Source organism: Dermacentor albipictus, chromosome 9 (assembly GCF_038994185.2).
Source record: "Dermacentor albipictus isolate Rhodes 1998 colony chromosome 9, USDA_Dalb.pri_finalv2, whole genome shotgun sequence".
In the NCBI taxonomy this organism is placed as follows: Eukaryota; Metazoa; Arthropoda; class Arachnida; order Ixodida; family Ixodidae; genus Dermacentor; species Dermacentor albipictus.
Genome location: NC_091829.1, coordinates 88,053,263 through 88,071,979, shown reverse-complemented (window position 1 = coordinate 88,071,979; position 18,717 = coordinate 88,053,263). Strand labels below are relative to the sequence as shown.

General features: G+C 49.3%; 1 protein-coding gene and 1 pseudogene across 4 annotated transcripts in view; one reads left to right on the top strand and one right to left on the bottom strand.

The window, feature by feature from the left end:
* The window catches only part of Atg10 (Autophagy-related 10), a 93,614-nt gene extending 76,575 nt beyond the window's left edge, over nt 1-17,039 (top strand). For all 4 annotated transcript variants that reach the window (XM_065440794.2, XM_065440795.2, XM_065440796.2 and 1 more), the window contains 4 exons: nt 567-696; nt 2,678-2,775; nt 10,592-10,683; nt 16,695-17,039. In XM_065440794.2, coding sequence (XP_065296866.1) covers nt 567-696; nt 2,678-2,775; nt 10,592-10,683; nt 16,695-16,800 — 426 coding nt within the window. In that variant the 3' untranslated portion in view covers nt 16,801-17,039. The remainder of the gene's footprint in view (nt 1-566; nt 697-2,677; nt 2,776-10,591; nt 10,684-16,694) is intronic.
* LOC139049785 (uncharacterized) lies at nt 5,991-8,458 on the bottom strand (annotated as a pseudogene).
* Nucleotides 17,040-18,717: the final 1,678 nt, after the last annotated feature.

Below are 18,717 nucleotides of genomic sequence, written 5' to 3'. Positions count from 1 at the left end.
AGAACGATCCCACGTGTTCGCATTACGCGTGCGATGCTCTAACGAATTGAGCTACTGCCGGCGCCGTTCTCCCATGCACTTTGTTGGGTATTTATGTTTTACAACTAGATCTAACCCTGGGAGTGTTAGCCAGCGCCACCACTCACAGACCGTGGCGGCGGATGTGGAACATCCTTTCTGCCGCAGGCCTCACGAGCACGTGATCTCTCTAGGTGAAGGCAATTGGTCAATAATCCCGCACATGCTACCTGAAAGCATAAATGTTGCCGGATTCGAGACCCTCGTTATATATATATATATATATATATATATATATATATATATATATATATATATATATATATATATATATACAAGTCCGACGTACAATTCGGAGTCTACGTGAAGCGAATGTTTCGCGATGCGGTTGCTGGTAAACGTAAAATAAATCTAAATGTAAATGTAGATAAATGTAAAACTGTTAGTCTTCCACAACGCGATTTGCAGCGCAGCGATTACCTGTGCCTGCTTTAAAAAAAAGTGTGGATCCTAATGTGCTGGTAAATGCGGTACTATCTCGTTCGAAGGAGGCGGCGCCAGACCCGGGCTGCGCCGACGTCGGCGACCGCGAGGAGGAAGTCCTGCAGTTCGTGTACCACGTGGTCTACAGCGCCAGTTACGGGGTGCCCGTCATGTACTTCAACGTTTGGAAACGCGGTGAGTGGGACGCCTACACTCGCGTCGACGTTGTAAGCAGTCATCGCCCGTCCTATAGTTATATTGCTTATCATGCTTACATTCGAAAAAAAATATATACTGAAGCCTGACTGGAAATCTCGATTGCGTATAGACAAGCTCGAAGGAATCGCGCACGACGGCCTCCTGTGCTGCATGCATTGGAGGCGTTGAAGCGCTGACGTTAAAAAACTTTTCAATTGTTTCTTTTCCTTTTCTTCTTTTTTAAACTTGCTGGCCCTGCGTACGCAGAACGTGTTGCACAATTGGAACAATTGCTTGGTTCTCGATTGTCACTTCGCTGTTGTTATACTTACAAAATCTTACCCACTGTTCGCTCTCGTCCGTCCGCCTGTAGATTAACTCTGATCGAACCCTTGGAGCTCACTTCTCCAAGGGCGGTATGTTAGACTTGGAAGCCCTAGGAGTTCGTAACGCAGCAGGAGAAATCGTAGGCGCCCGCCTCACAAGCCAACGAGAACGGTTAGCCCTCACACCAACAGGGACAACGGTCCTATAGCGCGCCTATATATAGGCTACCCCTCATGGTGCAAAGGACACGAACGAGCAATCTATCCGGCTCCCAACATCCGGGAACACATCAAGGTAGCCCCCATGCCCAGAAGCATGCACCCGGAACATATACCGGTCGTCGCCAAGCTGGCGCAAACACCCTTCAGACAAAATATGGCAGCCTCCCCTACTACAATATACACACAGATGCTGCGCAGTGCCCCCAAAAAGCAGCCATGACGGCTAGCGTCGTCGACCATAACCTTCAAGAGGTGGTCTCGATCACGGCCCGCACTGTCAACACCCTCGAAGCGGAGGAGACAGCCATCGCCTTGGCCATCGACTCTAGTCTTGCCAACGTGCACGTCAGAATTATTACTGTCTCCCAATCATCTTGCCGTAGCTACGCGAAAGGCAGAACATCTTTCACCGTCCTCCTCAAACAAGCCTCCCAATTCCCATACGTTCAAATAGTACGGACTCCAGGACAGGAGCCCCTCCGTGGAAATCAGCATGCGCACTCTGTAGCCCGAGTTCATGCCTCCCGGGCGCCACAAGAGAGGGATAACGGCCGTATCCGTGGAGCCCGTACCTTTACAATACAACGCCATACTACAACACCGCAGGTTAAACGGACGACAGTAGCCAGCTCCACACAAGACCCTCTCACGCGAAGATGCCGTAGCATGGCCACAACTACAAACCAACACGTAGCACCCCAATTAAGCAGACAACACGCAATGCACCACACTCGTACAAAGGTCCCCTTTGTAACGAGTATACGCCTTCCTATGTCACGCCGCATGGGCGTGCCCCAACATAAAGGCCGCCCCGCATATACCCAGCTCCACACCCGGGCAGTGGGGCGCCGTGCTCACTAGCTCGGACCCCCGTGACCAGCAGCAACTGGTGCGGCGAGCCCGGGAGACAGCAAGAGCCGCAGTGCAGGGACTCGGGGCGCCTCCCCGCACAAGCAGAAAGGCACCTGCTTGTCTTTTTCCCCCCTAAATAAATGTTTTTCCTCCTCCTCCTTCTAATATGTCAGGCTTGTCGGCCGTAGCAGCGCCAGGCATTTCCGTTTGCTGACCTCTTCTGGAAGGTCGACGGTGACGTCACGTTGTTCTCTTGGCATTTCTTGACGAGTACGTTGCCCGCTTCCCGTCTGACAATGGCGAACGACACCTGCGCTGTCCGCGACTTTGCTGCTGCGCCAAAATGTTGCATTCCGATTGCTGCACTATCTTTAGCAGTGTAGTATTAAGGCTGGCTGATCGGTTTCCTCTATGATCGGTTTCTGCCCACAACAGGGGATTGGCCAATAAATCTGATGAGCTTTGGAAGCTAATTACTCGTAAAAAAAAATAAATAACACTTCTCCTTTTTGTCGCTCCTCTTTCCCGAATTCTCTCCTTCGCTGACAATGAAATTGCCCCGGCCCTTTGTGTCGCAGACGGCAGCCTGCTTCCGCTGAGCGACGTCTGGTCCCTGATGCCCGAATGCCTGCAGGAGCAGCTGAAGCAGCTGCGGTGGTCTACCGTGACGCAGCAGGTGCGTATGTAAACCGTGGACCCTCGCAGCAAAGGTTTGTTTCGACAGCAAATGCGTACGGTTGTCAGGGGGATTGACGTAAAGGCAATGAAACGCCTGACAAAGGGTCAAAGCCCCTCTCTCCGCGTGACTCATCACTCATCGCGGAAAAGTAAAGGAAGAAAACTGAGAGGAAGAAAGGAAAAAAAAAGACGCGTCGTAGAATGCGCTACATGTGCGTTTCAGAAATCTGCATATTGTATACGAAAAACCTAAGCAAATAAGCACAAGGTAGTAAGCATAGAAGCAATACTGTCCATGCATTTCAGTATACATTCAAATATTAAACGCTTAGCATTAGCAGGAACGGCTCATACGAACGGCTCATTAGAGAGGGACATGCAGAAGACACATGGCGATATTATTTTTGAAAGTATGAATGTTCGCATATTTTCAACAATCATAGTAATAATTTAATGCAACTACTGTATGGTGTGTCAAGAGGGTGCGGGATTTGGTAGGTTAGTTTCTGGGAACCGTAAATAATATGGTGCCTATTATTTCCTCGAGACAATTTTTGTGTCGCAAGTGCTAGCGTGTGTTCTCTAGAACGCTATCTGTATGAAAGTGCATCCGATGCAGTCTTTACTGGGTTGTAAACAATGAAGCCGCAGCCCCCATCTGCCGCTCTCTCCGTTTGTAGCGATGCATTTCGTTCCTCATTGTTTTCGACCTTCGTCACTGTGTACTCGGAGGTCGCCGAGCCGATGTTTGTCGCCGGCATCGGCCACTGGCCTCTATACGGATACGAAAAATGGAAGGTGAAATGGCATCGTTACAACACACGTGCCCTGCGTGTTCTCTTTTTTTGTCTTTTTCTTTGCGGCAGAAATAGCATATAATGGCCGCTGTGGTATTAGACTTTATAGTCGCCTGACCTCAGATACTGTGGGCAGACGAATGCGCATGCGCGGAGTGTTCGAGAAAGCACAAAATTTGGTTCGCTTTCGTCGTGGATGACGGTAACAAAAGTCGGCTAATTACGATTGCAAATCATTAAGCAGCTATACGAAGTAAGGTTAGTCGTTTTGTCGGCTGCACAAACTGCTGTAAACGCTTGCTTACTAAGCAAACTAACAAGCACGTTGTTACACGCGCACATGGCAAACACGAACGCATGTCACTCAATGACCGCGGACACTCGCTGTCAAAATGCTGGAGTGAGGAAGTGCGGCAGCAGCAGCGAGCGAAATGGCCTTCGTGCTGCCTCCCGTTTCAACGCGAACTATAGGCGCACGAGAACACAGCGCGCACGAAGCCATCAGCTATCTTAGCCACGCTAGCCTTTGGACCCACCGCAGATTGTCTCCAAGTTAGGACGCGCTCAGTCGCCGCAGCTGGAGTAGAAGAGGAGATGGGCACTAACCCGCCTCCACCCCCTCCTCCTCCTAGCTCGCACATCTCTCCTCCTCCCCACGCCCCTTGCCTTCAGCGCGAGAAGACACCGCCGCATCAAGCAACCATCTTTCTCGGTGCACCCACGCAGGCTTTCGCTCGCACCTATACAGTGTACGGCGCGCGACCGCGATGTTGCCGCACTTGGACTATATGCAGAACATCACGGCGAAGCCGACGGCAGAATTTCGCCTGGATTGTCCACATGATTGCTATCGCAATAACCAGGAGGCGCTGCGCAAAACGACTCAAGCCGAATGATCCGGCCCAACACGTGATCATCTCGTCCGAGGGTGCGGTAGGGCTTATAGTGTTTCTGCTCTGGCAGGCCGAGCAGCTGAAAAACTACGCATCGAATAAAAACTGCCTATATAGAACTAGACGTTATCGACCACTACGCTAAGTTTCAAAGGTCACGTACTGTTCTGGCTTTTCGAGGTGGGAAAAAGACGATGGGAACGGATTCACGGAAAGTTCGCTTGCCAAGGCTGACAGTGTGATGTAATGCTCCATCCTAGTTTATTTCAGTAGAGCGGCAAGTTGGGCTAGTTGATGGAAGTTCGTCTTGTAATAAGGGGGTAGCGAGTTTTTTTTTCCTTCCGTGGTTTTTATCCTGATAAGTGCATTTTGTTTACACCTTTAAAGAGTGGCATGTCATTTACTAAAAATGTCGCAGTTTCGCCCTACAGGTGAATAATAAATTGCGATGGCAAATTAGTAGACAGCTATGCGAAGTAAAGATAGTAGTTTTATCGGTCGTATTAACTTGTAAACGTATTGGCTTACGAACTAAACTAACAAGCATGGTGTCACGCGCGCGCTAGCAAACATCAACACATCTCACTCGATGACCGCGGACACTCGCTGTCAAAACGCTGGAGTGAAGAAGTGCGGCAGCAGCTGCGAGCGAATTGGCATTCTCGCTGCCTATATCGCTTCAACGCGAACTAAGCATCGAGAACACAGTGCGCATAAAGCTTTGACCCCTCCGCGCACCTATACTCTGGGCTCATCGCAGTTCGGTGCCTTGTGCGCGACGGAAGACAGTGCGCTTCCTCCCCGCATTCCTCCCTCGCGTGCGAGAGATTGTGAGCCGCCATCGTCGCCTCACCCTTGCAAGCTTTCACCCGCACATACAGCATACGGCCAACACCCTCTGGACTACTAAGGCCTCAGCACTCCTTCTGTGACGTAGCGCGAAGAGGCCCACAGTCGTCACCACTGACTGTGGCGTTGAAGGAATCGCGGCTAGGTTCACCTAGCAGTAGTATGCCTTCCATTGACCACTCCACACTTTTTCTTCAGTCGAAGCTGCGGAATGAGCAGCAGACACCTTACATAGCATTTATTTAGAGGCACACATACAAAGCAGCTTTGTAAGGCTTGTGGAGGTATTGATGCTGGCAGCTTTTTATAGCGTCGCGCTTTGTCGTCTTTGCAATGTACGTTTCTTGTGTATTATTATTATTATTATTATTATTATTATTATTATTATTATTATTATTCATACCTATTACTTGAAATAAATTGAACCCATAAAATCTTTTCCTTCCGTATTTTTGTACTTATGGTTTTATGGCGGTGGCTGTGATGAATATAACGCACTCGAATAGCTTCACAGTTGTGTATGAATAATTTTATTGGGGACACATGTACTTATCCCAGTCTAGATTATGCTTAAACGAATAATTCCGCTTTCGACGCACTAATTATTGCAGCCCACTTATTTGTAACTACTCAAATAAATTTAGAAGCGGCATATAGAACATTCGTGCAGCTATTTACAAGGAAACAGCTTTCTTATTGCGCAGAGTTTCAACTTTTCTCTTCTTTGCCTTAGCATTGGTATCCAATATTTTGTCATTCATCTTGCAGCAGTAGTTCTTCAATGAAATATTCGTGCTACACCACAAAAGGTGCTTTAACACAAATTCACACGTGTGTCCATCCTCTCAGGCGTCAAACCCTGAGGAATCATCACTGGCGAGCAGTTCAAGCACGAGGTTAGTGACTGAACGCCGTTGGTTAGGCAGATTAATAAATTCCTCATTCGCCGATAGTTGCTTAACAACCACGTAGTTGTGTGCGACAGCGTTGGCGACAAGTATAGCTGGATAGACAAGTCCTCCCCTGTCAAGTTGTTTCACGAAGTCGTACCGTCCATCCGGGTCTGAGATCGATGTCGTCCTTCTCGGTCAGTGCGTCCCTGCATTTCGAACAGTTGAGCTTTCTCAATGTAGCGTACACGGCATAGCTCGCCACGTAGACCAGTACAGGGACGATGTCTTTTATTTCAGACAGTGCATCCTTCGTTACTACCACATTTAGGCCATGCAGGACGTGGGTGGTCTGTTTGTGTGTGAAATTCATGTCATCGCCCATCCTTACTGATGGCTGGTACAGTGCTTTGCATCCTCAGCTAGTTCTCACATTCGTGCACTTGCCTTATCGACACGTGATACTGGGATCCAGCTAGCATCCTGTACTTCCCGAAGCGCTCCCTCAGACTCTCGCTTTGGATCTTTCCTAGAAGGACGTACGAGAACTTGAGCTCTTCGAAGCAGTACTTTGTGAACTCCACTAAAGCATATGTTATGTGATCGATAGCGGCATGGGTCTCTTCTTAACGTGCCACTGTACAAATTGTTGCTTTTCCACTCTTCCAACCGGGCCAAAAGATTGCACAGGAAATCAACCTTGATGTCATTTGTGGAAGGAAGCACTGATTCTTGGAACTTGTCCAGTAGCCTTCTTTCCTCTCCAAGGGGTTTTCACGTTCACAATCTTCCACCATTTTACCATTAAATCAATGAACGTGGCAATACCGTCAAAAAACAGACGGCTGTGCTTCATCCCAAGGGCTCGAAGGGCCTGAGGAATGCAGTCATTGAAGACCTGCAATGCCAACTTCACGTTCTGTCTTTTAATGTTCGATGGACAGAGAGCCTTTCTTGACAGGCTGTAGCCGTAGCTTAACAGCCTCTCGGACTCAAAGTTGTACAGATTTCTGATTGTAACAAATGATGCAGAGAGCATTTGCTGTGTGCCAGTGAATTCTGGTTTCAACTCATTAGTTGTAGAAGCACTGTTGGTCGTTTTTCTGGTTAAGCCAGTTATTGCGTATACACTTGAGTATGTCTACCGGGTCTAGTACAAAAAATAGTGGTCTTTTTGGGTTCGATGGGTGAGCGTAAACAAATTGTTTAGAAGGAGGTGACGAGAAGTGAGACATAGTCTTCGTGTTGATGGCATTGTTGTCACCTTACGACACAAGCCACCCTGTACCCAAGCTCTTCCAGTCTGCATATTACTTTCCTTAGCAAGTTGTGCAGATCATCTGCGTCGGCTCTTTGGGCACGGACGATGTGAGCGACTTCCTTAAATTGGCACAAGATGCTCTGCACGATAAAGACAAGTGCGCCGGTTGCTGCACTTGAGGTGTTCAGAGCAGCGCCGGTAATATTGCCTCCCTTGTAGTCGAAATAGGGCTTGATGTGAATTTCATCCACCATCAGTCACAAAACGTTGGCGGTCATTCAGGTCGATGATTCTTCCCGCCATGTACCGGAGGAATGATTGACTCTGATGTTCGATTTGAGGGTTCATGCCGTACGATGAGCATATTGAACGAATGGTCGCTGGCTGCGGGAGAGTCATGCGTCCGGATACGGGCGTATATATTTGTATGCGTGAGGTGATACTGTGAATAGTATAGACAGCAAAATTTCGTGAAGTCGGCTGAGTAACGCCTCCAAACTTTCTTCATTGAGAGTAGCTTTAACGGCTCGCTAAGAAACTGTATGACATAGGAACTGCCATCTGTGGGCGAGGAAGATAACTTTTCAAGCAGCAGAAGAATGTGCTTGCATATGTCTTCATTTGAGGATTCAGGACTTTGACTGGCACTGCTATTCTCAATGCTCTCGAGTAGCTCCATCACCGCTTTCTTGCTGTTTGCTACAGTTGGAACGTTATCGTTATCGGCGTCTTTGCGAAGTAAACTGTCATGCCGAGGTCGGTCGGCGTTTACTGCAATTGAATGTTTGATACATGGAGCGTCATCTTCAGTGATGTGCAGTAAAATTAGTTGTTCCTTCCGTTCAACAGCGTGCCAGAACGTGGGCTTTTTGCTTGTGATAAATCGCTTCAGGTCTTCTAGTTTGAGAATCTCACCCGCTTCCTTCGCTTTGCGGAATGCTTCAGCAGACGCTTCACATGCCTTTTTCAAGGAAGCAGCCTCGAGACGCATGCGCTTGAGGATAAGGTAAGGTGGACATTGAGATAAGGTAAAGATAAGGTGGACATTGAGGAAACTTTGATGGGATTGCGCCTGCGCGAAGACGCAGGTGTGAGAGTGGTGCAGTGACGGTGCGCCCTGTAAGGTCGTCGAGGTGAGAGACCTCCCGCACGATGTCGGCCTCAATGAAGGGGAGTTCACAAACCTAGAAGCAAGTTAAAATTTGTTCTAAATTTGGTTCTAACAACATTCCTGATTTAAAGGCACTTTCTGTAGTTGAGCAATTAACGTTCACACATTTTTTCAAAAGTAACTATTTAAAAAGTTTCGAACATCTTAGCCTGGAGTGCGGTGATACAATGAAGTTTGCACGTGGTATCGCCCTAATCCAGGCACTCTGGGCTTCTTCATGTTGCGGAAACTTGAAGACATGATTTTTCGACCCCGATTTGTAATTGCTCCGGTAATTGGGCTCGCAGCACTCATTAGGCATATCCTGGCACGAGCGATATCCACATTCCGGGGCAATGAAGACTCGCGGGCCACACAATCGCAAGCACAGCACGAGTGCAGAGACTGCATGAACTGTTCACGTCCAGGGAAAATGTGCGTTAGGAAGCATGCAGCGGACTTGTTTAACCCCAAAGCTATTCAAGGAGCGGCATGGGCTCCTGGAACTAATCGAATTGTTGTCACCGCCGTTGCCCCCTTGGTCTTCTCCGAATAGCCGGGATTAACCCTTGTGTATCCTATAGTCAAGAGTTCGACGAAAGTTCGTCTGGTCAGGTAACAACATGATGATGAAGAAATTGCGGTCACCGACCAAGTCATGGTTCAAGTTCCGGTCCCTAAACAAGTCAAGTCAAGGCCCGCTTCTAGTGTGATCAAAAAACCTGTACGGGTCCCGAAGCGTCTCTGTGTTATTTTCACCTTGGAGACGAACTTTTGTCGAACGCTTGACTACATTTCCTACAGAACTATGGGCAAGACGTCGAAACATTGCGGCTCTTGCCCACTTTTAGTGTGATGAAGGAACCCGTACGGGTCCCGAAACGTCTCTGTCTTATTTTCACCTTGACTTGGTCAGCGACCGCAATTTCTTCACCATCGTATGTCTTCCGCGCTTCATTTTCAGCACATGTGCGCCGCTAGCGGCTTCGCAGCGCGCTGCATGGAACTTATATGTGGGCCTTTTCTGCGTGACGTAGTTTAGGAGGGAGGAAGGAACAGCCAGAAGGCCTTAAGTCATCTAGAGGGTGTTGATACGGCGCGCGGCGACGATGTAATCGCCTTTGAACTTTATGCGGAAGTCACGGCGACGGTATAAATGCGCCTGGAGGTCCGTATAATTGCTGTCGCAATAATATTTAGCTGAAAATGATGAATATTGCAGACTCACAGAGGCCGTATTTAAATCCAGAGGCGCGAAGGTGAGGCAAATCCGCGTATTACGTACCTGTCATTCCCAGTCACGGAGGAAGGAAACTAAGGAGAGGCCCTACCCCCTCCGCGCGCTAGGAGAAAAGTGTGGCGGAAATGACGTATAGGTTCTCATTTCTTTTGCTACTTTTTTATTTTTTTTGCTGCATGGTCACGCCTTTTGGGCCACAATGGCGGCGTTGCTCTGATTTTATGAGCGCTCACACGTGTTGCTCTGGTAGGTTTCGTGCCGTGGCAAAGGCGCTGTGGTGGCGGGTTTGCGTTAGTCACCATGTCTTGTTGCGCTGTGTTACCTGCACCGTGCTCTGCCGGATGTTGCGCGTGCGCGCGCGCTCCGCGCGCGAAACCACGCGCAGCGCGGCGTGGTTTCGCGAACGATGTAAACAAGAGAGGAGGGTGGCACAAAAGGCGGAGCATCGCCATGAGCAACGCCAATTTCCGGCTTCACTTTTGCTTCACAAAGAGTGACGTCAGGGCCTCTCCTTAGTTTCCTTCCTCCGTGTTCCCAGTGCTGACTAGACCGCCATGCCTGCATGCAGCCACGTGCTTGAAGCTCCCGTATACACTATAGCGCCAGATTTCCCGTCTTCTAACCGTAGTAAAGTATGATATGAACATGGCCTCCGAGATGGGGGCGGCGCGAGGAGCCAGCGCGGGCCGCCAGGTCTTGGAGGCCATGCTCTGAATGAGTTCTACGTGGCGCAGGAGCACCCGATCCACGGGGTCCCCTACTTCCAGCTGCACCCATGCAAGACGGCCCAGCTCATGGAGCAGACGCGGCCAAAGCACCAAGACGGGTGAGACCTCCTAGGCTCCTTTGTACTGCCGTCGCGCTGACTGTATAACTGCGTTGAAGCTATCTCGCCAATCAGCTTTCCACGGACGTCGTTTTAACCGACCAAAATTATTAGAGCCCTTATTTAAAAACACACACACATTTTCAGATGCATGTAACTTCGAACATCTGATGCATCAAATGTTGCAGAGCGGTATAATGGAGTTGTCACACCCTTTCAAAGTTAATGGTCTAACTATGCGAAGTTTATACTTAAGTCTTTGCAAATGTTTCTTTGTGTCTGGTGGAAGTACTTCGCCGTAGCCGAGGCCCTTTCATACGCTGTACTATATCCGAGCTTATAGTGCTTCTAACCTTCCCGTTAGATCTTCTGCAACGCTTCCGCTGTGCACGAGGTGTATTGAAACATTTGACCATGTCCAGTGTATTCCTCTCCGCTATACATTCGAGATCTTGTCCAGAAGCACAATCTTGTTTTGAGCTAGTTGGTGAGTCATGCTATGCACACTTTTTAACGGCGTACTGACGGGGCATTTACCTTTCTTTCTTTCTTTCTTTCTTTCTTTCTTTCTTTCTTTCTTTCTTTCTTTCTTTCTTTCTTTCTTTCTTTCTTTCTTTCTTTCTTTCTTGCGTTAAATGAACGTCGGGGACTTGGAAACCTCCTAGAAGAGAGAGAGAAATATATTTCATGAAATGTATAGATTTCTGACAGCGTGCGTACGGTCGGGTACAAGCTTGTCTGCAGGGAGGGGGGAGGGGCTAGGAGGGATGGAAAAGTCCTGAGAGAGAGAGAGAGATTTTGAATGTAACACAACGAAACCGCGGAGCACTGGTAGGGCTCATAGCACCCTAAATAATTTGCTGCAGTAGCTTGTATACACAAACAAATTTCGGGTTTCGTTTCCCGGGTAGTGTATTTGTCGCAGCGCAGAGGGTAGTCACGTGGTAACAGAAAATATTGTTACGTTATGTAATAATAGAGAGTTTTAGAATAGGGGCCCCAAACGTTTTGGGGCCCCAAAGAAATAGCGTCGAAGCCACTGCGCATGCGCAAGACGCAAACTCCGTTTGGGTTTTGCGTTGGGAACGCTATTTCACCGATTTAGCGCGAGCCCAAATAGCGGCCCCAAAAACTTTGCGTCGGCAAACATGGCGGCACCCATCGAAGCGACGGCTCTAACCTAGCACAAAACTGGGTTCGATTCGCGGTAACGCGTGAAGTTCGCAAGCTAGGAGAAGTGACTGCGGTTATCGCTTTCTCTCAACGAGCGTGTGTTGTGAAGATTGACTCATTAGACGCCGCTGATTTTGAATTCGATTGTGGATTTTATGGCTCGTAGGCCTAACACGGCTCAGCTTGGCTGGTGAAGGCTAGTAAAGTTGGTTTGCTCAAAACTAAGCGCAACTAATTGCTTGCTGCTTATAGAATAACCTCTAAATTGTAATTAAACGCGAATACATGCAAGTCAAAGTTATTATTCCTATCACAAAATGGTACATTTTATTTAATTATTTCTAATAGCTTTTCTTTGACGCCGTAGTGGCGCTGTCAGCGCAAGACGGTATCCGCAAACGTAAAACCCTATTCTAAAACTCTTCAGTCCTACGTGCCCCAACGCTAACACCCGCAAAGCTCTTTGGGGCCCCAAAGTATTGGGGCCCCTATTCTAAAACTCCCTAATACCCCTTATGTAATACCCCTACTACGGAGTCTTTAAGTAAATAAAAGGAGATATGAGATGAGGTTTGGCACTCGCTCCGGCTCGCTATATTCCGTCTGCTATGCTGCTATAGTTAGGTCTGTGCAAGGATAAAATTATCGTTGCGTCACTTGTACCCGTGACCAGGGGTCCAGGTTACGAAGCTGACAATCGTAGACACCCGGTGAACTCCAGAATGTTTATTTATTTACTTAAGCGACGCGTCTTGTGCGGATGAAACTGACTGTATACCAGGTGTCCCACCTAACTCGAGCGAAACGTTAAAAATGTGCAAAAGCCACGTAGCTGGACAGAACCAAGGTAATGTCGTTTGCCGTCGTTTCGAGACACTCCGATTTTTTTCATCCTGCCTAATGACATAATCTGCCTTAATTAATTAACTTCTTAAGTATTATAATTAGGCGAAAGGTGTCTATGAGAAAATTGTAGAGCGACATGAAAAACACCCTATACAGCTTTCTGTTCCTCAATATACGTGCTACACAAAAGTGTGGTTAGAAGCGTGAGAGAAGCCCGCGAATGCACGCGCGCCGATTGGCCCGCTCCAGCGTCACCGTCACGACTGACGTCACTCTCCGAAAACAGTGGGCGTCGGAGACGGTAGAGGGCAGTGGAGGGAGGAGAGGAGGAAATAGAGACATTTAGCGTGTCCGCTATTCCGGCAAACCGGGGCGGCATGGGCGTATTACCGGATGGTCGGAGGCGTGAACGTGAGCAACCGGAGCGGTGCAGCCGCCTGGTGTTGTAGTGCTCAATCAGACAAACACAGAGCTAAAATTGCAGTAACCTACTTTATTCTGCTTCGCTGCTGGTGCAAATTTTCGGCAGCGGCGTAATCGTGTTCACAATTACGCCGCTGTCGAAAACTTACACCCCAGCTAAGAAGAATACAGTAATTGGCTCTGAGTTTAGATGGTTGAGCCTTGCACCACCAGCTGGAGCCACCAATCTGACCGCTCACGTTTACGCCCCTGACCATCCGGTAATCCGCCCAAACCGCCCCGGTTTGCCGGAATAGCGGACACGCTAAACGTCTCTAATATTCGCGTCAAGATGGGGCGTGTGTCTGCTGAAGCACAATTCCGGAGACAATTAACTCAGCGCATCCTAACTGTATGCGAATGTACTCAAGCAGCGAGACGCGTAGGTTAAAAAAATTAATTATGGGGTTTTACATGCCAAAACCAGGATATGATTATGAGGCACGCCGTAGTGAGGGACTCCGGAAATTTCGACCACCTGGGGTTCTTTAACATGCGCCTAATTCTAAGTACACGGGTGTTTTCGCTCCCATCGAAATGCGGTCGCCGTGGCTTGGATTCGATCCCGCGACCTCCTGCTTAGCAGAGCAACATCATAGCCGCTAAGCAACCACGGCGGGTGAGACTCGCAGGTAACGTACATCTTCTAGAAGCGCTCTGATTTAAAGTGGATGGAAGCATTAACTGCTCAGCAGTCGAGACATAAGCAAGAGACGTTTAGAGTACTTGTGGAAAAAATGCAGGGAAGAGACTGACAGGACCGGATCCGTTACAGACGTAGGTACAGCGGTACATGGTAGATATAGAAGATTTAAGGAAGAGGAAAAAGATTAAGCAGATGCCGACGAAATGCTAGAGTGAAAAGCATGTATTGGCACGAGGTCGCGGGATCGAATCCCAGCCACGGCGGCCGCATTTCGATGGGGGGCGAACTGCGAAAACACTCGTGTACTTATATTTAGGTGCACGTTAAAGAACCCCAGGTGGTCGAAATTTCTGGAGTCCTGCACTACGGCGCGCCTCATAAACAGAAGGTGGTTTTGGCACGTAAAACCCCATAATTTTTTTTAAAGCATATGCCTTGCGTACCTGATTAGATCAAGCAGTACACGTGATTATTTGTCGCCGTTCCGTTTCAAGTGGCCCGGATAAACCATCATCGTGGAGAGGGAAAGCATAGCAGGACGCGTTCGTCGGCAAATGTCAACTATCTGCTTACAAACAGAATCCCCAGAAGACTTCTGGTTAAGCCGTCAGGATCAACAGAAGTTACATTGGCCTATAAACTTACAGGACCCTCCAGCTGGCACCAGCTTTGTTGGGGAGTTGGAGTATTTGACAATGAATTGTATTGTTAAGTGCAACAACAACAAAAAAAAGCCCGCACCTGAGTTCGACACATTGCGCACGTTCTTTTATCTGAAAACATCAAGAATATGAGCATGCAGTGTAGTATGCGGCAAAATACTACTTTTTTCTTGGCTAACATGACTCGTAAATGGCTGACCGGAACTTCTCTGGGGTCATGAACGCAGTGCTGCCACATCGCGGATGAAAAATTACCGACGATTACGTTACTTCCTAATGCGAAATTTGAGCGCAGCAAATAAGCTGTTTCACCTTTTCGATAGATTGAGGCAAAGAAATCGAGCAACACATGTATGCGCTATCACAGAATTTTTTTTTATTGAGCTTTTATGAGCTTCTGCTTCAGCCTCGCTTACTGCTGGTTGCTCTCGACGGCTGCGATGAGCCTCCGCTTCGGCGGCGCTAACGGCAGGGTCTTCTCGGCGGCGGCGCTTAGCCTCTGCTTCGGCGACGCGTACTCCTGGATCATCTCGACGGCGGCGACGGTAAGCTTCTGCTTCGGCGGCACGCACCTCTGGATTCTGACGGCGACGGCGCTGGGCCTCTGCTCTGGCAGCTCGTTTAGCAGCAGCAGCAGCAGCAGCAGACGGAGGACTTCCATCGGTCGTCTCGCTCATGGCTCAGAAAGAACTGGCAGATAATTTCGCAGTGGCGAACGGCAGCGGCAATTTCGGCTCGGGCGGTGCACATATACAGATCCGCCGCCACCGATCTGGCTCTCTGATTGCCACCGCACAGGGCGAACGGCAGCGGCAATTTCGGCTCGGGCGGTGCACATATACAGACCCGCCGCCACCGATCTGGCTCTCTGATTGCCACCGCACAGGGGTTGCATTGGAGGAGGAGCGAAGAAAGGAATTAAGTTCGAGCCGGCGCTTTGACAACCGGAGACACGCAGGAAGAGGGGGGAGGGGGGCGGCGTGTACACCCAGCGGCAAACGATGGGGGCAGAAGCGCGCGCAGCAAGCGGACAACACGATAAAGGGAGGAGGGAAGAGATAGCAGCGACTGACTGATGCCGCTGACGCCGATAGTGAGTCAACCCCAGCTGCGGAGTTGGTTTCAGGGACAACGCCGCCGATGCCGACACAAACAATATGATACCCTCGCTTCCGCAGCGCTAAGAACCAGGTCTAGCCGTGGGAAGGTGGTCACGTATTCGTCGACGTGCCGGGGCCTACGTGAAATAACCGGCGCGTCGGCAACTGAAGAGCACCCTATCCGCCACACAAGAACAGGGGGGGGGGGACCCTTTCCTCCTCTTTCTGCATGGCGGCGACGGTGTTCTATGCAGTCACGTTATCTTGACTCTCTAGCGGCGTCAGCGGCATCCAGCGGTATCAGTCGGTCGCTGCTAGCGCTGAGGGGATGAAAGGGGGGCGGAGCTGGTTACGAGGCCGACGACAACGCCGACGACGACGCGAAACCCAGGAACGGACGCCAAAGAGCTGCGCTTTAAAAAGGTATTTTGACACGTGCATGCTCTCGTGCGAGAGCTCCGTGACGTCTTAGAATTTGGATGCAACATGTGGTCGGCGATGACGCTCTGCCGTCTTGGCTGACGTGTGCAGGCGCGCACTTCGCCGAAGTTATCTGCGCGTCTCCGTTGTCAAGTCTTAATGTTTTAATGCGAAGGCATCGTATGCCCCACGAAGCGGCGGAAAAAAGAAAAATCCGCCGTCCAGCGTTAACATCCGATGGTACCAAAACCCACGTGATTACGTCACGTTCCAGGCGCTGGACCTGCTTTGGCTGGCACTGCGAAATCCCACGGTGAACAGGCATGGCGTCGGAATGACGCCGTGCCCCCCCTCCCCCCCATATAAAAAAAATAAAATTTTAAGAATAATGACTGCCCAATTCGAAAATTGAGTTGGCCCACGTTCGAAACCGTTCTGGCGCACTCGCGTAACTGACTTGGCCCACCCCCAAAATTTGGGTGCACCGGGCCACCGCCAAAATATACTTTGCCCGATTCTAGCACATGACCAAGTGAAAAGCGTATCGCGCGGAAGAGTCCTACTGCTGTCGCATTCAATGCGCGTTAGGAGACTTAATGTGCCTCTGTAACTTTTGTCCTGGATTATTGCTATCCGTTACCTTGTGGTCTGATGCTTTCTGCGCATATACATGTATATTTTTTTAATATTTCTTTTTTGCAGGAAGCACAGCAATTACCTGGTGACGTGGCTCAGCTCGGTAGCTCCCGTGGTTGGCCTGGAGTTTCCTGTCCAGTACTCGGCCATCGTGGCACCGGCGTCCTCCTGACGTAGTCTAGCGACGTCTTGTATACGACTTCACTCGGTGCTGTTAGCACCCCCCGCCCCCCCCCCCCCCCCCAAGCGCAGCTTCTCTGTACTGTAGTGCGGTGTTACTGCTGTACGCATGCGTAATGCGCCATGCCACATCAAGAGCGACTGTGCACCACTGAGATGATAGTGATGATGACTTCTTTCTGTACTTTGGGGCTGTTTCCTTTGCCGTTACGTCTGGATGAACAATAAAAGGGAGCCAGATAACGCCGGTGGAATTCTTTGTTCGGGTAGATGGAAAAGATGCCCGAGCAGACTGTCGAACCGAAACCTTTTTTTTTTTTTGTCGTTCCGGTTCAGCGAAAACGGTTCGCTTCCCGTTCAACCATGGAGCGAAATGAAATAACGGTTCTAACCGGTTCGAACAAGTTCAAGTTCATTTGCATAACCGAAGAATAATTACGCTAGAACAGCATATTTATTTTGTAAAAAAAAGAAGGGCTCGATGCTGCTGCTAAGCTGCACGGTCACCCACCGTGGTTGCTCAGTGGCTATGGTGTTAGGCTGCTGAGCACAAGGTCGCGGGATCGAATCCCGGCCATGGCGGCCGCATTTCGATGGGGGCGAAAACACCCGTGTACTTAGATTTAGGTGCACGTTAAAGAACCCCAAGTGGTCGAAATTTCCGGAGTCCTCCACTACGGCGTGCCTCATAATCAGAAAGTGGTTTCGGCACGTGAAACACCATAATTTTTTTAAGCTGCACGGTAAGTTAACACGTGTTGTTCTTCAGGAAGCGCGTACTCAATAGTTTAAAAAGAAATTAAGCATTGCCGACACCATTGTTGCAATCTATGTGAAGCAAAGCCTTAGTGAGAGAAAGAGACAAAGAGAGAGAGAGGAGAATTTAGTTAGGAAACGCGGAGAGGTCCTCTAGCATGCTACTTTGCTCTGCAGTGGGGAGGAAAATAAGAGAGTTAGGTCTAATGAGTAGTGGTGGCGAAGTTGGGCTTTATGGGATACGACCGCATTCGCGTTCTTGTACAAATGGCCCATTCAGCGCTTTGAATCTAAGCCGGCGTTAACTAAAAATTCTGAGAGCCTTGATGGCTGGCAGCGTTAATATTATCGCTGGCCAAGGGCCCCGTAACATTTACTTTTTTGCTGGACTGCCTGTTGATTAAGCAAGGAAGAAGCCACTGCCCTCCACGGACTACAAACAAATACGTACGTCGATGGAATTATCATGCACTAGTTGCGCCCCACCAAATTCTCATACCTGTGCCGATATTGTGGTGTACCAGACACCCTCCAACACATAGTGTTGGTGTGCCCACACCGCGAGAAAAAACAGTCAAGATGATGCCTCAGAACCCTTACAAGCGATCGAAGAAACGTGGGAGGCCTTAGTGAGAGAAAGAGACAGAGAGATAATTAGGAAACGCGGAGAGGTCCTCTAGCCTGCTACTTTGCTCTGCAGTGGGGAGGAAAATAAGAGAGAGTTAGGTCTAATGAGCAGTGGTGGTGAAGTTGGGCTGTATGGGATATGACTACATTCGCGTTCTTGTACAAATGGCCCATTCACCGCCTTGAACCTAAGCTCACTAAGGCTTCACTTCACATAGATTGCAACAATGCTGTTGGCACTGCTTAATTTCTTTTTAAGCTATTGAGTACGCGTTTCCTGAAGAACAACATGTGTTAAATTACCATGCAGCTTAGCAGCAGCATCGAGCCTGGAGGATCAGCGCAGTCTGGTGGACCGGGCACGGGCTGCTGCATTAGCCAACGGCTTTCTGGACTAAGAGCCGCCAACCAAGGGCGGAGAAAGAACACTTTCTCGCTGTTTCTCGCAATAGACGTACATTCCTCCTCCTCCTCCTCCTCCTCCTCCTCCTCCTCCTCCTCCTCAACTGCCTGTTGTTAACTGGCG